Source organism: Dermacentor silvarum, chromosome 1, assembly GCF_013339745.2.
Source record: "Dermacentor silvarum isolate Dsil-2018 chromosome 1, BIME_Dsil_1.4, whole genome shotgun sequence".
NCBI classification, from domain to species: domain Eukaryota; kingdom Metazoa; phylum Arthropoda; class Arachnida; order Ixodida; family Ixodidae; genus Dermacentor; species Dermacentor silvarum.
The window spans coordinates 380497849-380519813 of NC_051154.1; the positions used below are offsets into that span (position 1 = coordinate 380497849).

At 46.9% G+C, this 21965-nt stretch overlaps 1 protein-coding gene across 2 annotated transcripts in view; it reads left to right on the forward strand.

Annotated features, from left to right (window-relative positions):
• LOC119437494 (uridine-cytidine kinase 2-B-like) overlaps positions 1-21965 on the forward strand; it is a 96260-nt gene that overhangs the window by 62869 nt on the left and 11426 nt on the right. For both annotated transcript variants that reach the window (XM_037704500.2, XM_037704502.2), the window contains one exon: positions 1506-1554. In XM_037704500.2, coding sequence (XP_037560428.1) covers positions 1506-1554 — 49 coding nt within the window. The remainder of the gene's footprint in view (positions 1-1505; positions 1555-21965) is intronic.

A 21965-nucleotide genomic window follows, 5' to 3' on the forward strand; every position in this document is an offset into this window, starting at 1 on the left:
CATTTCAGCTGGCGCAGCACAAGCAGCGTAGCGTGACTGGCTGAAAGCGACACTCGCCCGCGCACCGAAAACGTCGTCGGCTGCCCTCTTCGGAGCATGTGCAGAACGATCCCCAACCTGTGCGCTGCGCAGCTTTGAACGGCTGTTTGCGACCGTCGGCGAAGCAGCGTGGGCGCATTTTAGAGCAAAGCTGCTTGGCCCGCGCGGCAACACCAGTGTGGCCAACGTGCTCCCGTGCACTAGCACTCTCCCCATCTACGATGGCGCAGAGTTCAAATTATCGGTGGCGGTGCGGATTTCAGTGTAAGTTAGCAGGATGCGTTACATATTGCTTTCAATACCTTGCTGGGCGGATTACGGTGGCTGCTTCGAATTATCGAAAATTTCAAATTAACGAGTTGTGAATTGACGAGCTTTTGTAATAGGAATATATTTACAAAACGTGGCAGGGATTTCAGGAAGTCAAAGAAAGGAGCAGGCAGTCTTTAAAACTGTAACTGCTGCTGCGAGTACAGAGATAATTCTAGTCTGTGATGTTCAGGACAGTATGCAGTAGTGGCAAATCATGTTCATTTGCAATGTTGAGAAAACTCTGCATGGCACCTCACAGCGCCATAAATATCATAGGCACCTGCCGTGGATGCTTAGTGGCTATGGTGTTGGGCTGCTAAGCACAAGGTTGCGGGATCAAATCCCAGCCAAGGTGGCTGCATTTCAATGGGTGCGAAATGCGAAAACACTCATGTACTTAGATTTAGGTGCACGTTGAAGAACCCCAGGTGGTCAAAATTATTCTGAGGCCCCCCACTACGGCATGCCTCATAATCAGATTGTGGTTTTGGCACATAAGACCCCATAATTTAAATAAATAAATATCAGAGGCCTCGTGTTCTTAACTGGACCAGCACTGCTTCGTTTGTGCTTGTCTAGATCACAGGACTACACTAATTGGGTCCAAACATTTTGATTGTGTAATTATTGGCTGCATTTCTCTTTACATCATGTTTGAAATGATGCTCATTCATAGTGTGTTAAGAGGACTGTTTCAAACTGTAAATGTATTGCAAAAATGTGTGCCATTATAAAAGACACATTTCATTGAGTGAAATGTCAAGACATTCTCTTTTTGTTGTCTTTGGGAACCAGTTGCACCTTTCTATATCGTACTCTAGTAAGGCTAAACTTCTTTGTGTGTTCTAACATGAAATATTTGCTGCAACAAGTTGGCCGGCCACACTTCACAGCAGGTTAAATGCAATGGGCTGAGATCGCTGTTTCTGTAATTAAGCTACCTAAGCAGACCTAAATTAACATAGGGCCATCCAGCAGAGCATTTTTATTTCACTTGCCCATTGCTCTGGCATGTGAAAGTCCTGTCTGATGACTCTCTTTCATTGGAATTTTTTTTCTTTGCATATTTTCTCTGTGTTTAACTGTGGTGCCACCTTTCTAGGGTTAAATGTTCAAATTATTTGCTGCTATTGTTATTTTCTCTCATTTTGCAGACAAAGAAGTATGCTGACGTTATTATTCCCAGAGGTGCTGACAACGAAGGTCAGTGGCTTTGTTGATGTCCTTTATAAGACTCTGCTTCTTTCTGCACAGACCATTTCAAGCATTTTCAGGCATAAGGCATGAACGGACGACACAGACAGTAGCACCCACACTAAACCCCACTCCCAACTGCTTTGCAGTGTTGCAAAGTGTGGTTTGCATTTGCAGTATTGGAAACCTCACTACCAACAAGTACTTCATTGTACAGAGTATGGAGCCTATAAATGAAGAGGATTCTGCTATTCGTGCATCAGTGTGCATTCACGTATACCATACCTGCCAACTCTTCCGAATTTTCCGTAAAATCTACGAATTTGGACCCGTCTTACGATTTTACGAATGTCGGCTCAATTTTTACGGAAAAGTGGTTATATTCACGAAATAGTTTTTTTTTTAATTTTTAATAAATTCACACCGTTGCTGGTGGGTAGGGGCGCCACTTACGTAGAGGCGCATAGAGATGGAGGTATGTGCCGTAATCTTTATTGTCTGCAGAGTAAGGAGATTTTTCAATCTGTGACGTTGCCTTCGTCATCGGATTGTTGGACTACCTGACGACGGCTGGAAGTCACTGGTTGTCGTTACTCTCAACATAGAGGTCCACCTGTACGTAAGTGGCGCCCCCAGAGACGACGGCGATTTCGGGTCGATGCGGCAGGCACAGTTTCGGTATGGGAGGCTGTGGCTAGTCGTCTTGCCTGTCACCTTCGCTAGGCTTTTTTCGCGAGTACAGTAAAAGCTCGTTAATTCGGACACATCCTTTGGTCCCGGCAGGCGTTTGCATTATTTAGTGCAATGAAACTCTCGTTAATTCGAACGTATTTGGCCACACATCGGTTAATTCGGACAACTCTTGGTGCTCGGCGAGCGCGGAGCGCCGCAAATGTGCGACGCAAACGAGCTATAACTAGAGTGTACTCTACCATAACGGCATTAGCGTCCACCGAAACGAAGCGACAGAGTTCAAATCGTACGGTAATGACAGCAACGCCAGGACGCTTCGTGCCTATTTGAGCCTTTATAGCTTTTATTCTTGCGTTTGCCGGCGCGCATAGCACCGAGTTGGCCGCGTGCCTTCAAAACTGCGTAGGCGCCATCCGTGATCGCGTTGATAGCGGCCGCGGTTTCATCCGCAGCGGTTGCGGCAAAAAGTAGTTTCGTTTTCACTAGTACACTCCAGTTTTCACTCAGTGTCCGTGCCGTCAGGGAATGGAATACGAACTCCTTGAAAAGACAAAAAAAAAAAAGAAAGAAATTTGAGCCATTCCACGCCGCCACGCGTTGTTTTCCATCCTTCTCCGCATCGCCAGCCTCGCGCGCCTCTGTCCCGTTGCCCTTCCGCACCTCCGAACACGAATGGTCCGCGCCCATAGCTCTAAGCCATGCCACCCTCCGAAACATGAATGGACCGCGCCAAAACAACGTTAGCATCCACCGAAACGAAGCGACGGAGTACTGAAATGACAACAACGCCGGAAGGCTTCGTGCCTATTTGTTCCTATTCGTGCCTAACTTGCGTTTACCGCCGCACATAGCACCGCGTTGGCCGCGTGCCTTCATGACTGCGTAGTTACCAACCATGATCGTCTTGATAGCTGCCGCGATTCCGTCCGCTGCGGTTGTGGCAAACAGTAGTTTCGTTTTGACTCGGTACGCACGTCGGCCGCGTGCCTCCATAACTCGGTAGTCGCCATGCATGATCGCGTCAATATCGACAGCGGTTTCGTCCGCAGTTGCAGCAAACGGTAGTTTCGGTTTGACTATGCGTGCGTCGGCCGCGCGCCTTCAGAACCGCAAGGTCGCCGTGCATGATCACGTTGACAGCGGTTGCGGTAAGCAATAGTTTCGTTTTTACTCAGTGTAAAGCTGTCGAGGATGAAGAGAGAGAGATTGCGGTTGTGAAGAGGAAGAGGCGCACCGTCTACATCGCGATGGGCGGCGACCCGGCGACATTGGCGAAAAAATAAACGGGATGTGCGCGCGCTAGTGAAAAGCCCGTCTCAGATGAAGACGCGCGCCGCGGCCGCAATGTGAAGGAAGTCGCGAAACCTTCGCCGCTGCGAGCTCTAATCAGTCGCGAGATGAGAATTGCAGCTTCCGCATTGCGTTTATGCAAAATAGAAACAGAATTTGCTGATTCATACTGCAAATAAGAGCGTGTTGACGTAGTAAGCATTTGTTTATTGTTTTCTTGATACCCTCGATAATTCGACATTCGGTTAATTCGGACATTTGTTTCGGTCCCGTGACATCCGAATTAACGAACTTTTACTGTATGACCTGTTTTGTGGGCCTCGCTTTTTTTGTGCAACGTGCTGCTGCATCGACGTGCTGCTGCAGTGCGACTCCGGCACTCCGGTGTTTTGTAGCCGTAGAGGCTGCGAAGTGTGATGGCGTGCTCGAAGCCTCGTCAGTACTACTTTACTATCAGTACTTCCAAGTGTGTTTGAAGTCGTACTCCTCGGCAGAATTCCCGTGCACGCCCCCCCCCCCCCCCCGGTCGCGAGTTTACGAATTTGAAAGTCTTGAGGTTGGCAGGTATGACGTATACGTACTGTACTTCTTTCGACGATAGTGAGATGCAATGCCCACGCAGTACTTACCTGCTTCAATGAGTCTTGGCTAAATTCAGTCTGATACATTTATCAGACATCTTGTGGCAACAGCACATATGCCAAAATTTGGAGGACACTTTTGATAGTGGAAGACATGGTGACCTTCCCTGATATGTCTGGCCTACATACCATATTTACTCGAATGTAACGCGACGGCGATTTTAATGCGAGGGTTGGCTTTCCACTCACGAAAAAAAAAAACTGCGAATGTAACGCGAGATGAATGGAAGAAGAAATGGTACCTTTATTCAAGAAATCACAATTCGGAAACTAATTCTCTTCACCTATTGTCATCTGTGGTGGAGACAACTTTCCTTGGGCGGTATTCTTGGATGATCCCTTTTGAAGATACAGTAAAACCTCGATAATTCGAAGGTCGCTGGACCGCGAAAATTCTTCGAATTAAGCGAATTTTCGAATTAACCGAAATGAATAATAAAAAAAGAAAACAAGCAAGAACTTGCAGCAAAAAGAAATCACCTTTATTTTCCATGTCCGAGAAAAAATACTCAATGTAATTACCGATGCGGGATTACTTGGCGCGCTGGTTCGCCGCCCCTAGTGCCATGCTCTCCAGCTGGCTCAAAAAAACGTAGCATACAAATATCACCCGCACTGCACTCAACAAAGTTGCGGACGATGTTTACGGAATCGATAACTGCCACGAAAGCGGGCGTGGTGGTGCTTGACTCCAAAAATTTGGACTTGCTGGATATTCCGGACTTCAAAAATGCACCGTCAGGGTTCCCATTGAGTTCATCCATTTTCGCACCCAATTTTTCGGACGAATTGAGACCCCAAAGTTCGATTTTGCGGACTAAATCGCTCTTTCCGAGCCGCGCTACCCAATCTTGGAGGCCGCCTTGTTGGATTTTGCACTGGCTTGGATTCCAGTGGCTCGCTGTGTAGCCTCCAAGCTTGGAACGCGCGCTATCAATAGAGAGCTCGCGCAATCCTCCAGTCTCGGAGGCCATGCCCGCTCTTCCTTGGCTGACAAAACGCTCCTGAGTACTGCTCTTTTTTCTTTTTTCTTAGTAATGCGCTCAGCACTATCGTTGTAACCATTTATTGTGGGATGTTTTTTTATTGCGACACCGATTATATGGACACTTCAAGCGGATTTTCGCCGTCGGCGTCGCCGCCCTGAGGTTCCATACAAAGTCCAAGGGCGATAAAATAATCGCCGCGCGCCCGCCGTATGTGCTCTTCTACTCTTCTAACAACTGCGTACTTAGTGCCGGAGCGGTTTCTCGCGCGCACCGTATCTTGAAAGCGATCTCCAGGCGGCTCTGACCTTTTGTATGCGCTGTGCTCTCGCCGCTCAGTTTCCGTTGAAGCGATAGACCGCACGAACCTTCGCTCGCTGCGGCGACCGCGCTCATTCGTGCGCGCTGACACCACGCTTGTTAATTCAGTGAGTTTTTTTTTTTTTTCTCAAGTTTCGGTTGCTATTTTGAACGTGGCGTGTACACTGAGCAGGTGTCTCGGAGACCCATGTCTCAGTGATCGGCGCTACTTCCTGTACCTTCGCGAAGCTCGTTTCTTGGATCTCCGTGGCGAACTCCGTTGGCGGAGATCGCCAACGCGGTGACGTTCGTGTCGACTGTACACGGAGACGACGTCATTGCTGCGCAAATCCAAGCAGGTCGATCCCCTCCAAGCGTAGTATGAGGCAGGGCATTATTAGAGATTTTTTTAAGCCGCACTAATAACTTTTTTTTTCGGCCGAACGAGTTTTCCGGACTATTTTTCAGTCCCCTTGAGCTCGGAAAATCGGTTGGCGACTGTACGGAGCGCCCTAACCTAACCGCCGCACGTTGCTACTAACCGGAAACTTCGAATTATCCGAATAGAGCCGCGCGGGCCATTCAAATTATCCGGTAGACTTTGCATTGAGAATGACGGGACCACTCAAATTCTTCGAATTAACCGAAATTTCGAATTAACCGAGTTCGAATTATCGAGGTTTTACTGTAGTTTCACTTTAGCGAAATTTCGCGTCAATTGGCACCGAAAGCATCCCGGACAAGTGTTTTTGGTGCTGTGCTAAGCTCGTTATCAGTGCTGAGAGCACTGTCACCCGTATACTTCGAGGGGTTTGGTGCTGGGACAAGCCGAGTCTCGCAAAAGTGAAACTATATCCAATAGTTAATGCCCGAGATTGCTCGATATGATCACGTCATCTTGGAGCTTGTTTGAGATTAAGTACTTCTTAAGAGGCTACACAACCATTTCATTCGGGGATGGTACCAGGCCACCACGAGGTCCGCAGCACCCTTCCGACTGGCCTTGCATTTAAGGAGGGCCTCCTGCTGGTCTTGCCATCCACGAATTGTTGTCATCGAGCCACCGAGCCAGGCAATGTTTCCCACCTTCTCGGCCATCAAAATTGCTAGCCTTTCGAAGCAGGCACCATGCCGGATGTGTTACATAATGTCAAGAATAAATGATGTCAAAGCACAAAAGGCATAAGCATAGCAAAAATGGTGTCAATTTCAACAAGAAACAAGGTTTTACTTCTGTCAATTTGTTTATGAATTGAATTGAAACATATAGGTACATCTTGCCAATGAAATGATATAAACTGGGGAATTTAGGATATTTGTTTTAATATGGTCAATTTCGCCTTTGTTTGAACGTAACGCAAGGGTCAAGTTCAAGCAACGGAAATCATGAAAAATAGCTTGTGTTACAATCGAGTAAATATGGTACTTTGTTCCATGTGATAATAGTCACCTCACATTCTCTTGTCTGTAAGTGCACCCCAATCTTAGCGCATGTGCTCTTATCACTGGCAGTCACAGTAAATGGGTCAGATTTATCGTAGCACCAAGAAGAATCATCAACGCAGGTGAGCACTGCATGAGCATTGCATGAATTTTACTATCATCTAAAGCATGGGTTCTCAAAGTGGGTTCCGCAGAACCTACGGGTTCCGCAGGCCCCTGCTCGGGGTTCCGCGAGCCACTGATAAATTTTCCCTGGTCCCGCTCTCGACAAGTGTCTAAAACGGCGAACACGAGGTGCGCTTGATCCAAAGAACCTCCATTACCCATGTCCGAGTGTCAAAAAGCCCATCACAGCGCGTAACAGCAACGCGCGAACTGCGCAATAAATACGCAAGCAGCTTTTAGCCACCCAACCTCTGAGAACGGGCAGCGCGCCTAAGCTTTCGCACTTGAATCTCGGAGGCCGTAGCTTGCCGCCTTTCTCCTATTTGTAGATAGGGTAGGTGCCGATAGCGTGCGCACTGACGTATACGGTGGCGGAATAATAAAAAAAAAAGAAAAATCCGCGGATCACCGCAAATGCGCGCCGCAGAAGAGCAATAACGGCGTAGCGACCAACCGAAACAAAGCGGCGCAGTCCGCATCGCCGTGGTCCTCAGCGACAATCGTACGCGGCACGTGACTGACAGCAACGCCGAAGCGCTTCGTGCCTAACTGTGCCTTTAAAGCCTTTATTCTTGCGTTTATCGCCGCGCGTAACACCGTGTTGGCGGCTAGCCGCGTGCCTCCGTAAGTGCGTAGTCGCTATCTCTGATCGCGTCGATAACCACCGCAGTTTCGTCCGCAGCGGTTGCGGCAAATAGTAGTTTCGTTTTAACTCGATGCGCGCGTCGGCTGCGTGCCTTCACAAATGCGTCGTCGCCTCCCATGGCAGCGTCGATAGCGACCGCAGTTTCGTCCGCACTTCTTGCAGCGAATTGTAGTTTCGTGTTGCCTTGGTACGTGTGTCAGCCGCCTGCCTTAACAGTAAAGTCGCCGTCCATGATCGCGTCGATAGCGGCCGCGGTTTCGTCCGCGCTTCTTGCGGCGATCGGTAGTTTCGTTTTGACTTGGCGCGTGCGTCAGCCGCCTGCCTTAACAGTAAAGTCGCCGTCCATGATCGAGTCGATAGCGGCCGCGGTTTCGTCCGCAGCGGTTGCGGCAAGCAGTAGTTTCGCTTTGACTCAGTGCAAAGCTGTCGAAGATAAAAAGCACCGGCTACATCGCGATGGACGGACAATTTGTTGGCGAGCAGCTGAGTGGCGAAAAAATAATCGGGATGTGCGCCCGTTGGTGCAAAGCGCGTCTCAGATGAAAACGCGCGCCGCGAAGGATGTCGCGAGGCCTTCGCCGCTGCTAGCGCTAATCAGTCATGCGATGAAGAGAATTTCAGCTTCCGCACTGGTCTTGTGCTAAATAGAAACAAGATGTGACGATTCATTGAGTAAATAACGTAAGAGCATAACAGTAGTGAAGCATTTGTTTATTGTTTTCTTGATACCCTCGATAATACGACATTCGGTTAATTCGGCGGGGGGGGGGGGGTTCCTTGGCACTTTATGGAGCTTAGCAGGGTTCCCTGGGATGAACGTAGTTGAGAACCCCTGATCTAAAGAAATGCAATTGCTCGATGCAACTGAACATTGATGCGCCAGTATCATAATCATCTACAGTTGAATCTCCATACAGTAGAACTTTGTTGATACAATTCCGTTTCGTACTATTTCCTGGCACCACTGTTTGCAATCGCGAACAAAAAATGAACCAATACAGTTACGCTTCATTTTTACCGGTTAATATGTTCCCAGAAAACGCTATCCTTTAGCACTGATGTTCAGTACCTCACTAAACTGCAATTGTATGATATGTTACCCGGCCACTACATCTCGTGTGAGCAAGAAAAGACACGAGGCATACACGATAGAGAGCAGTGGGCACTCACATGAAAATGCCAGCACGCACTCAGTTTCCTCTTTCAGTACCAGGAAATCCCTTCGCGGGTCGTCGGACATCCCATTCGCAACTATTGCTGCCAATCCTATTGCGATAAGCATCTTCACCTACAGTAGCCGACGGATTTTTCGGACTCCAAAAATTCGGACTTGTTGGATATTCTGGACTTCATAGATGTACCGGAAGGATTCCCATAGAGCTAATGCATTTTCGCGACCGATTTTTCGGACGAATCTGGGTGCCAATGTTCGATTTTCCGGACTAAATCGCTCGCTCCGAGCCATGCGACCCGATCTTAGAGGCCGCCATGTTGGATTTTCCGCTGGCTTGGCCGGGCTTGGCTTCCAGTGCCCCCCTGTATAGCCTTCAAGATTAGTACACGCACGCTATCCTCTCGTCTCCGAGGCCATGCCCGCTCTTCCTTGGCCGACAAAACGTTCCAAGAAGCGGCACTTGCTTTTCTTTTTTTTTTTCTTTTTCGGTCAGCTCGGCACTATCGTCATATCACTTAAGCGGAATCCGTTTTTTTTTTTTTTTTTTTAACTTTCAGTTGCGCCGTACGCTGTGTGCGGGTGAAAGCTTGCGAGGGTTAGCTGGCAACCGCAATTTAATCTCACGCACGCGAGAGAGGAAGGCAGCCGGAGGCGCGCGCGGATTTCGTTCACTCGCGGGGCACGGGGAGAAGGCGGCGGAGACGGTGGGGAGTTGCGTTCAGCTCTTGCGGCTGCTGCCGACGGAGCTGCCGCGCAAGCACTGTATCTTGAAAGCGATCTGCTATGTGGCCGAAGTGTGCGCCCGCGATCTGCGATGGGTACGAAGGGCGTGCGCTGAGTGCCAGTAGCTTCGTATGCGCCGTTTTTTTTTTTCGACGTTCGCGTTGAAGCGAGAGAATAGACAGCACGAAGGTCAATTTGCCCGCGGTCATCGAGTGAGATGTGTTCATGTAACCTGTGCGCACGTGACACTGTGCGTACTTAGTTAGTAAGCGCATATTTACAACTTTATACGGCCGATAAAACTAACATCCGTACTTCGTATCGCTGTCTTAATTTGCTATCGCAACCGATGCGCCGCCTTTTGGGCGAAACTGCGTCATTTTTCTTAAGCCGCTCTAAGCCTCATATTTTTTTTTCTCTTGGGGGGGGGGTAGTTTTTCGGACTGTTCGGTTTTTCAGACTGCTCGATTTTTCGGACTATTTTTCAGTCCCCGCGAAGTCCGGAAAATCGGTCGGCTACTGTATGTGTCTCACAGCGTGTGTGGCATTGTGCCGTTGGAAGCATATTGCATGCTTTAAATAAACGCGCTGTCACTCCCTGGTGCAGGCGTGCAAAGTGAGCATCATGTTTTGCTGGATGCATCATATTCCGGCCTCGCCCACCAGCTGAATTTTGGTTTCCTGTCATCGTCTTAAAACACTATGCAATAGTAAAATGACAAAGCATCTCTTGGGTCGCTTCGGCCCTACCAGCTCAATGCGCGTAGCCATCTTAGGCTGCAATTCTTTGTGCAATGCTTCGCAGTACATATAGATCAGCTAAGATTGAGTCTGTCAATTTTTAGGGACTTAGGATTGCATGTTTTCCCAGATAGTATGTTTTTCTAACATTTTTTTCAAAAGCATATGAACGAGGTTCTACTGTAATTCAAATTCGGAAGGGGAACAAAAATTTCTTTGAATTAAATGGACTTCAAAATTAAGAAAGCCTACTGAATGGAGGACTTACTTGTGGAGGTGCATGACACAGTGCACATGCATTGACTTGACACATATGTGACGAGTTGCAGAATATCGTAAATTTTTTTGTTATAGATGTGAAAGAACCTTAAGGCCTCCCCCGCAGAAGAATGTGGAAGATATCCTGATCTGATACACATTCCACAAACATGGATTACACACTATCTTTTCACTGAGTGGCTCCGAGCATGGGATGTCGAACTGGAGATGTGTGCTCCGCCGGGTTTGCGTTTTTGTAGCCAAGGGCTTTCCGCGAATGGCATTTTAGGGTTCCGCAAGCGGCCAAAACGAATTAAATCCCCCCCCCCCTTTGGACAGATTTTTACATTATAGTTTGCATTTTAGGGAGGAGGCTACACTTGAAAAACTAATTTTTATTTGTTGACAGAACTGAACGAAATTTTCACACTTTGTGTATTTTAATATGCAGATTCTAAAAATGTAATTAATTTTGCCATAGGATAAGTAGTTTCCGATACACTCTAAAAGCACTGTATAAGCTCGGTCCTTTGTTCGGAGGAAAATTGGCATCTAAACAGAAAACCCTAACACAGTGGTTTGAGTATAAAGACTATCTAGAATGTTCAGGGAGTGCCATAAAGTATTAATCAATGTTCTAGGCTAATCTGAACAAGAGTTAGAGCTCATCAAAGTTGTGAGAAAAAAATGCCATCTTGACATGTCAAACATGTGACCCATTTCAAAACCTTTTTGAGAAGAGTACTGCTTTGAAAAAGGGCATATTGCTTTCTGCATACATTTCTCTTTCTGGCAAAAAAATTATGCTGATAGCTGAAATAGGACAGAAGCTATTTTACCCTCAGAATTTTTTTGCGAAATCAAGAGAAAACATTCTGCAACATCTTAGTTTTGTTAAATTTGGTATGAATTGGATGACATTTAACAGTATTGTTCAGTTCTTTCTGCTGATTGCAAATATCTAATTAGATTTTGTATATCTGGATTAGTACAATGATACAAAATTTTTAATACAGAAATTCAGTCAATTTCTTACGGGACTTTTCAAAAACTTAACTTTGTCAAAAACAAAAGCAAAGTATATGGCAAGCTTGCTTGTCACAGCATTTCTGCTTTTGTGATCCTTGTTGGATATGTGAAAGGACCGACGATTGTTTTCAAGGCGTCCGATGCACCATTCGTGCATGCCACAGGTGGAGCACTCCACAGAAGCTTGGCACAGAGCCCGTACTCCGTGGCGGAGTCCCTTGAAAGCATCACCACTTTCTTGCTGTACACGGGATATGACGGATAAATCTACGATTGCAAATTCAATTCCGCGGTCGTTAACGTCCTCTTTCGTGTCGACGCCCAGCAGCTCAAACTTTCGCTCCGTTGCAGACTGCAAAGCCAGGCGTGTTTTCGGGTTACCGGCGCTCGCTGCGTGCTTGCTACTTTCTTCATTCGTGAAGAAAACGGTGTCTACATGGTTTGTGCCAACACGCGAGCCGTAGGCAGCCGAAGTGTTGACTCTAGACGTGCTCGGTGCAGCTCGGAACTTGATCCGGAAGAATCTCCAGGCAGACCGGCAACTCCGGGAGCATGCCAGGCCTAGCCGCCTTCCGTCGTGCATTTCACTGCCGCTTACTTGCCAAACGCTTGGCACGTAGTAACCTTGAGACAACGATCCCCTCCAGCCTTCGGGCAGCGTAAAGGCACCTTATCAAATGTCGCCCAGGCACAAGTGGCCGAACAAGCGTTAACAGGGCAGGGCGCGATGAAACCACAGAAATAAAAAAACGCAGCGAAACGCGATATCGGTCAAGCGCGCGAGAATCGGCACGCCAAACAGGGCTAGACCAATAGTAGCGAGGCACGCGGGGAATGTGCGCGCTTTGGCCGATCAGCAGCACGGATGCATCCTTCAGAAATGACGCGAAAGCGTCGGTTTCGCCTCTCCGACGCCATTTTGAAATGGCGCCAAATTCGCACAATGAAAACAGCTTCCAAACAAGCCCAAGATGGCGGCCGCCATCCTTCGCGTTTGCAAATGGCGACGCGCGAAGTTCTAACATTTTTGGACAATTTTCGCTAATTTCGCATCCATCCTGGCCTGTACGAGTGCGATTAAATTTACCTTCTATAATTCGCGGAGGGATTCTTGAATGTATAAACGTAGCAAAAATACACTTTTCCAAAAAAGTACTTTTTTGCAATTTTTTGCCGTTTCAAGACCCCCGCGTCTCCTCTTAACAAAACCACTGTGTGCCATAACCGCACTTTGCAGAAATACCATTGAGGCAGTGGCATACAAGACTCATTGTTGTGGGATTCGCTAGTCTACAGTCTGCACTGAGTGCATTTCATTCGTGCTCACAGGGCCACACATGGCCACACATGGGGGGGGGGTAATAGACTTGGATGTTCTGCTAGCTGAAAGCCACTTTCGAATCCAACAGCATCTGTGTAGTGTCAGCAGTCACCTATGCAGCAGCTGGAGGGGAATCGCCAAGAACAGGGAGACCACGAGGCATCAGAGGGCTGAGCGGCATGCAAGAAGAGACAGGCGAACTTAAGGGGGGATGGTAGGGTAAAGTGACCAAGAAATTCATATTTAGGTTTTATCACCAAAAAAATGTAGAAAGCCCAAGAAGCAAATCATTGCAACGGCAACTGTGAACGAGCGCTCCAAGCCATTTAAACATTGCGCTAATGGTCACACCCCCTACTATTTACAAAGGATTTAAAAGTGGCAGGCATGCTCCACATTTACGTGCCATGTTTGAGTTTGAGTTTATTCAACCACATGGTACATGAGAAATGTGCATTTGTGGTTTGGTATGTTATTTGCTTTGGGTGTTGCATTTCTGCATTTTATCGCATAATGGTACTTGTTAGGAAAACTAGGCAATTTATCACTAGTTTGTCAGTTGATAGTGCAAATTTTGCCATTGGGGGGCGTTACTGTACTGTATTGCATGATCGCTGCTGCTTCTTTGGTGTTTTGTGCAATATGTGTTGCATTTTTTGTAGATTATTCAAGTACATTGTGATGCCACAATATGCCAGGAAGTAATGCAAAGTGGACAAGTGGATGGAATGGCATTTTTCAATTCTTTATGAATTTGATACACCTTTTCTAGTAAAGTACTCATCCGATCACCGTGATACTTTTGCAGCTTATAGTTCATTGTGTTGCCAACAACCTGAACCTCTAACATTATAATAATATAAATGGGATATTAACTGAAAAAATTAAATCTTCAGGTTTATCTCTGATTGGACTTAACCAGTATAGAAAAACATGTTTTTCTTGCATGCTGCATACACATATGAAACTTTTTTAGGTTTCGTTTGAAAACAGCCATATATGAAATATCACTACAGTGTAGACCGCTTATAACGTAAGTCGTGGGAGTTGTAAAAATCCGCGCTATAAGCGGTACCGCGTTATAACCAAAGCATGCTTTTTTTGCTTTTGCTTATGCCAAACGGGCAACCCACCTTTCAAACACAGTTCATTACATATTTCACCCGCACATACATGCAACACAATCGCAACACAGCATAGAAACCAAGTTCCCTTAACAAGTGCAGCATCAGTGGAAGAACGCTGTTATTTTCGTCGGGAGACTGGTCTCCACGCGCACGCTCCCACTCCTAAAAAAACAAACAAAAAAAAATGAAAAAGAAAAAAAAAAGGAGTGCACCACCGTTCTCCCCCACACTCCGCGCGCCCTGCTTGGATGCTGCTATCTAGTTCACTCTAGACCACGGTGTTTCTAACACCGTGCTCTAGACGCTGCTAAAGTGATGAAAACACGCGCCCTCCTTCCTCCAAAGTCTCCCGCCCTTTTCCTCCTTTTTGTTTCGCTTTTCGCCGCTGGTCTCCACGCGTGCACCCACGCTCCCACTCCTAAAAGAAATTGAAAAAAAAAATGCTGTATGCCGTATGCTGTATGTGTGAGTGAAAGCGCGCTAGGGACGCATGCTTTCACGGAGAGCGAACATACGGCGGATAGCAAACGTGACGACTCTCGTCGTGCGGAAGCCTGTGGGCATTTGGGAGGGAGAGAAGGGAGGAGACGTTTAGCTGCGGCATTCGATGCGTATCTCGCAACCGGGCGCAACGGGAACTGACTCAATCTCCCACACGAAAGGAGGAAAGCACGAAGGCAGCGTGGGAGGGAGGGGGCACAGCTTTTTCTGCAAGCCACTGCGTACTTTGCGCAGCTGAGGTCGCGCGCACCGTATCTTGAAAGCTGATCTCCACACGGCTCTGACCTTTGTATGCGCTGTGCTTTCGCCGCTCAGTTTCCATTGAAGCGATAAACCGCATAAACCTTCGGTCGCTGCTCCTTCCGCGTTTGCTCACGCTTGCGTTAACATTGCTTGTCTGCGGTCGTTGCGTGCGATCTATTCATGTTTGCTTGTGTGCGCTGACACCATGCTTGTTAATTCAGTTAGTAAGCGGATCTGGCCAAGTTTATGCAGGCGATAAATTTACTATCCTTACTCCGTTTACTCTACTAGTAAATTTGCTTCACCTTTCGGGGGAAACTGCGACTTTTTGTTTTGTTTTCGCCGCTGGTCTCCATGCGCGCGCCCGCGCTCCCATTCTACATTTGCGCGCCCGGCAACCGTGCAGCCATGCTCCGTGCGGCGATTTCATGGTCGCGCGCTTAAGAGAACCACGCTATAACCAATATTCTGCTTCGCCCGCCTGCGCAATAACGGTCCGCATATACATTGAGTTCTATGAGAGATATATCGGTGGTAAAAAAAACCCATGCTATAACCGGTCCCGCGCTAAAGGCGGTTACGTTATAAGTGGTCTGCACTGTATCATTTTGGCAGTTCTGTTATTCATTACTGAGAAAAGGCACATCGAAACATAAAACTCTAGCCAAAATGTGATTCTTAATTACGAAAATTGCTCAAAAGTTTATAACGGAAATACACACGGACATTCAGCTAAAATACATCCCCCTCCATCATGTAAATTTTCATTTTGCTTTATTCAGTAGTTTTTAAGATAGAACGCTTTAACAAAAGCGATATATTTACCCTGCCATCCTCTACCATCGTCCCTTAAAGGGCCCCTCAAGTACTTAGAGGTTTAAATTTAGTTGTGGTGTTGCAGTTGTGCACAAGCCTACAACGAACACGTAGCCGCGAGAATTTTTCAAAGTGGTGCCGTAATAGCGGAGTTACACGCGTTTGATGATCGAAAAACGGCCCTCGCTCGTTTCGCTCTTTTCTTCGCTACTCTCCTCGTCGGCTGGTCTCTCCTCCTCGCCGAGTGCTGCTCCAAATGTCATGTCACATACGTCATCGCCAACACGCTTCTCAAAACACCTCACACTTCCGGTTAAGGCATGTCCACGCTAGCGGCAAATATACCGACGGCGAACCGGCCTCCCGTGCCCTAAAACGTCTGCCACGCGAGAGGTGTCCAAAGTAGATGGTAGTTCGGCCAGCGCACCGCCCACAGCACTATCAACGGGCCAATTGACGACTGCGAAGCTGCGCACCTCCGCCACCGGCGACGAAAACATCGGCTGCAGCTTCTGTTCCAAGCAAAATAATTTTTTCTAGTAAAGTGATGCATAAATTGTACATTTTATGAAGAACGATATCCACTGTCAAACGTTAAACATGAACTTGAGAGCTCCGATACTTGTCGAGCTCAGCTGCAGCCATGCACGGCTACCGACGGGTGACGACCGGCTCGGCTGTGCTCGCATCGCAGCCGACGGCGCCACTAATATAAGCAACATTTTTCTTCTTTGTGTATAACCATTGCGAAGAGCGATAACAACGGTAAGAAAATATTGCGGCTTGGGAGCGACGGTAATTCATTCCAAAGCGCCGTCCGTTTTAGCTTTGAAGTGAGCCAGAAAAGGCCTATCAACGATATTGGCGCCGTCAAGCGATTTGCGGCGGTGGCGGTGAGGCTACCGCACAAATTGGTCCCGGTCTCATCCTCTCTACGGCAAGGAAATCTCACCGTTCGCAAGGGAAACCACCGTCGAACGGCGGCCCGCAAATAGCAAACGGCATGCGGCGAGTTACTGTGCCGGTAACGGGAATGTGGACTCAGCGCTTCTCGGCTACCCGCTGTTGCTGCGGTGCCGGCCCATGTTCATGCGAAGCGTGCCGCTATAGACCCTGTGTTTTGCGCTCGTCTAGAAAGGCCAACAGTGTCGCACTCTGTTCGCGCAACTAATCAGACCGCTAAGCACGACTGTGTTGGAACGTGAGCGATTTGGCACTTGCGTTGCATGCTAAAGTTATACTGATTCGCAACTGCGCACAAACGAGCAACACGACGAGGAAGAGCAGAAAGCGCGCGTACCTGCTAGCAGACTAACCGGAAGTCGTAGGTTCTTGTTCGACCAATGGACATCGTTTCCGCAGTTGACGTCACCAAATTCCCCCTGCTGACATTGTGACAACTGCTGGGGATACCGGAAAGGCGAGGGGAGGAAGACAGCATTGTTTTTTTTTTTTATTTTGGGATGCTCCCGCGGCGCGTAGCGCTGCAGCGTTTGGCATCGTTGATCGTGACGGCATTCTGAACTCAATGCGTGTGTTTACTTAAAATGTTCAAAAAATACCTGAGGTGGTTTAGGGGCTCTTTAATGTGGACAAGAAATAATGACTGGTTGCAACAGGAAATCAATTCCAAAACTGAAACTGGCACCTGGTTGATTTGTTGCCGATGCATGATGAATGGCCATTTAAACGCTGTTATCTAACGGATACACGACCAGGCACATTTACACGCAATCGAAGTACAGTGGAACCCCGGTTTCGCATCCCCCGATTTTGAAATGTCCTGGATTTTATGACAGATAGTGCAGTCCCAGTGAACTCACCATAAAGACTACATTAAAAAGTTAGATTGTACAATACAAGATTACACACGTCCTGTCTTATATGACGACCCGCACAAAACTGCGAACCCAGTGGCGCACGCTTGAGAAGCTCTGCCAGCATCCGGAAGCTTCCTTGCAGTGTCGTCCCCTCTGTCAAGAGGGAGACAGCACCCCTTCTCCTTTTTCCTTCCCTCGCTTTCACTGCCCTTTCATCGTTCATTTTTCTTCCTCTTCTTCGTTTCCCTTCCCCTTCGCGTCACTCAACCGCCACCCGCCTTCGTCACATCATTGCACTTTCTCGATCACCGTTTTTTGTGTTAACCACCTGCCTACGCTCCTTCATGTTTTCTTTCAGAGGTAGTTCTGCTTTTGCGTGACTCAGCACCGGACGTGTCTGCGTCTGTGGCCAGCAATGTTTCTGGCACTATACCAAGTGCATTATCTTCGCACTGTGCCAACAGCAGTTGGCCATATGCTCCGACACATCCAGTGCTAAGTCTTGCAAAAGTGAAACTATCACTAAGAGCGGTCACCTGAGAATGCCGCCCCAGCGCGGATAGAAAGCGCGAAAGTAGGTGTGACTATCGAACCGATTAGCCACCAGAAGCATGTAGATCGTATCGGATACGCATGTTTACCCATGCATTTTGGAGCTTTCTGTCTAATGCGAACACACAAGACTTCTCACATGTCTGTCATTGGATTGCCGGTTTTGCGCAAATCGTCGTATGAGACAGGACGTGCAAGGAGGCATTGCATCATGCCAACACTGCTGACAGCCACTCGGGCAAAGATGTGTCGACACCACAAATGCTGCCGTGCCTGGCCCTATTTTCGCAGATATGCTACATAGCATCGACAGCATTCGGAGGTTCAGCAGTAATAAAAAAGAGTGAAAGCGTTCGACGGTGAGCCGAATCGCGCACAAGGGAAGAAAGCGGGAAGGCAGCGCGGGAGGGAGGGGGGGGTGGTTTGTACTCTGGTAGCAACTGCGTAGTTTGCGCAGCGGCACGCGCCGTATCTTTACAGCAATCTGCAGATGCGACAAATTTGGGGTCGGCCCACTCGCGGTCGGCCGCCGCCGCTTGCGTTGCTGCTCTGTCCTTCTCGCACGGCGCTCGGGAACTCGATCACGAGAAGAACCCGGCACCTCGATAGCGCGCACAGAACACGTAGCAATTACGTCAACCAGCGCGCTTCGCGTGGCCATAACATCGAATCCGATTTTAACGGCAGTTTTCCCGGGGGAAAAAAACGTACATCAGTCACACCATTCTATAAGACGCACTGACGAAAAATTCAGAAAAAAAAGGCGTCTTATACACCGAAAAGTATGGTAGGTGTGGCATGTATCTTGTTGAGCCATCGTGCGAACGGCGAGCTGCTTTCATTTCTGCAAGTGACGCACACTTGAAGTGGTCATGCTGAAAGTGTCGGCAGAGAATGCTGGCACTATGCACTGCGCCACATGCGCTGCCGAGTAGATAGATTAAGATGCTTATCGTGATAGGGTTGCTGCTGATAAATCATACTGGCACGACTGTTGGCAGTTATATTGTTTGCTGGGGCCGCCACCTCGCCTTCGGGCATTTTCGATGCTTATTCGTATAAGCATCGCCGCACTCCCTCTTGCGCGCGAGGTGAAGCTAAAGAGAGCTACAGTGGAGCAACTTTACCACTGATGCTCAGTGCGTTGGTGCCTTTGGGTGGAGATTTGTTATAATATTATGATAATATAGTATAAGTGCAATAACATTATGCAGAATGTTTTAGAAATGTTCGATGAACCAACCCAGCTAATACTGCAGAAGCCTGAGCAGCTGTTAGTGTTCGTTGTGTTAACTTGTAATATTGCGGACTTGAGAAATGATCAAGACAAAACGTGTTTTACAAAATTGCAATATACATCTATTTGTTATAATATAATAGATGTGTAGCAAGACTAGACTGAATGGTTTGGAAATGTTCGGTAAGCTTGCCCAGTTAATACAGTGGAACCCCACTGATACGTTTTTCACGGGACCATAAAAAAACGTAAGAGCCGGGAAACGCAAGAGCCGAGAAACAGGAAAAATTAAAAATGAGAGTAGTGTTGAACTGCATACAATATTATTTTAATTCTTACGTGTGAAAGAAGTTGTACTTTCACCCAAAAGCCGAAGCATCGATTGCGATAGCAAATTAGCCGAGAGCCATACAAAGTAAGGATAGTAGTTTTATTGTCCGTATAAACTTGTAAACATTCACTTATTAACTATATTAACAAGCATGGTGTCAGCGCCCACAGGCAAACATGAACACATCACACTCGATGAGCGTGGACACGCACTGTCAAACGCTGGCGGGAGGAAGCACCGCTGCAGCAGCGAGCGAAGTGACCTTCGTGCTGTTGTCTATCACTTTAATGCAAATGTGCCGGGACCAATCGAAAACGACGTAACAGCCGGGAAAACACAGCACCCGGGAACGTAACAGCGGGGTTTTACTGTACTGGAGAAGTCAGAGTAGCTGCTGGGAGCATTCATTGTGTTTTGTGAACTTTTTTTTTTCGGTATTGTTGTGAACTTGCAAAGTGATTAAGGCTAGACATTATTGTAATTGTTATATACACCTATTCATTGTGAGTGGAATAAAACTAGTCATTTTTTGAAGTGTTAAAGAAATCCTACTTTGGATGCCGCTTTGAGTCCTTGAAAAACATGTGACAGGTTCTGGAAAGTCCTGGAATATCCTTGTATTTTTGCCTTGGAAACCTGTACGAACCCTGATCATGGTCCGGGCTGTAAGAAAATTGCTCCAAAATCTGCGACAGACATTGCATTGGCAGAATGTCTATTTTATGTTGTTGAGAAAGGCTTCTGCATCTGACTCCCTAAAAAAAATATCAAGTGAGTGTAAAATATTTTGTAACGTGCAAGAACCACGCAGTCATCTTTGCGTTTTTCACACTCAGAGCGCCTTTTGGAATATTTTACTTGTCTCTTGAAAACTAAGCACAGCCTCGAAGAGTTCTGCTGCACAGTGTTTGGTAGCATGTGCTGAAAAAAATTATCCCACTTAGAAGTCTGTAAGCTTCTAAGTAGCCGGGTACTCTGGTTGCAACAGCTACAACAGGCGAGTTGAAAGCTTTGTGTTGTTTTACTATCAACTCCTGCTGAAAGTGTGGACAAGTATGTACATCTAATGTGCGAAACCCAACACAACTAGAAAATAGCCTGCAGTGTGCTGCGATCTATGAAAAACTTCTCAAAACATCCGCTCTAAAGGCAGCCGGCACAACTTGCACTTCGGCCTCTTTTGGCCTCTTCGACTGAACGCCGGCTGCGGAAGCGAATGGGTTAGCAGAAGTCGGCTGTACAAAATGAAATGCAACTAATAAATTCAAAAATGTGTCCAAGATACATCATAAAAAAACAGAACCGTGGAATTAAGAATAATACAATAATATACAATACGATGACTAATACACTATTGCAAGGTTACCAAATACCACGAACCATGAAAGATAATTCACACTGACATAACTGAACACAGTGTTAGTCCTCAATGAACAAATCTTGCAACAATAAATTTTCAAGTACAGATGATGTTGCTGTAATTTCATAGAGCCGTTTATTCCAATCGTGCAGTGTCTTGGGAAAGAGTGTTTATCACCTGTGTTCTTGTACCTTTAGTGGACAATCTATTCTGGGTGATATTCGATACAATAATTCACTCATAGAAGTTTTCTAATATTTGTTTCTCTCCTAATACTTTAAGTGATAACGATACTTATTATTGTCGTAGCAATTATATTGAAACTCTCAGAGCATTTTCATCATCGCTGCCTAGTCTAATTGCTATCATAAACCGCCGCAAAGGGAGCACATCACTGGCTCAAATAGTACAGCCAATGCCTCCATTGCTGCCGTTTCTTTTTTTTTAATTCGCAGCGCACCAGGCGAGATGCGCTGTTCATTCATACACGCCACTTTTGTGAGCACTCAATCGTGTCGCACAAGCCGAGCATGTCACATGATTTCTTTCATATTTCGCAGGCTTTCTTTAGGGTGCAGAAGGAGTTATTACGCTACAAGTAGGAAGTTCGAAGCTGCTGAATGGGATGTTTCCTAGAATGCTCTACAACTTTTTGATTAGAAGTTTTGGCTTCAAGTTGAAGCTTGCAAAGTTGGTTGATTAACCCTGACTAATCATGCAATTTAACAGAATACAAAAAATTGTGTGACTTGCTCCATACAGAAGCATTTTTAAACCTTTAGCTGGGACATGGTGTGTATTAGTAAGCATACTTTTTTTTACACCCCCTGACTGCATTCTCGTCTTATAATTGTGGTTGCCTTATAATGGAGTAAGTACAGTGTTGTGGCCATGAAACAGCCAGGTAATGTTGTCATCACAAAAGCATTACAGTCGAGCCCTGCTACAACGAAATTCACAGGACACATGAAAAATTTTGTTGATACAAAATATATGTACGCCAAGCGGCAAAGCCGTGATTGA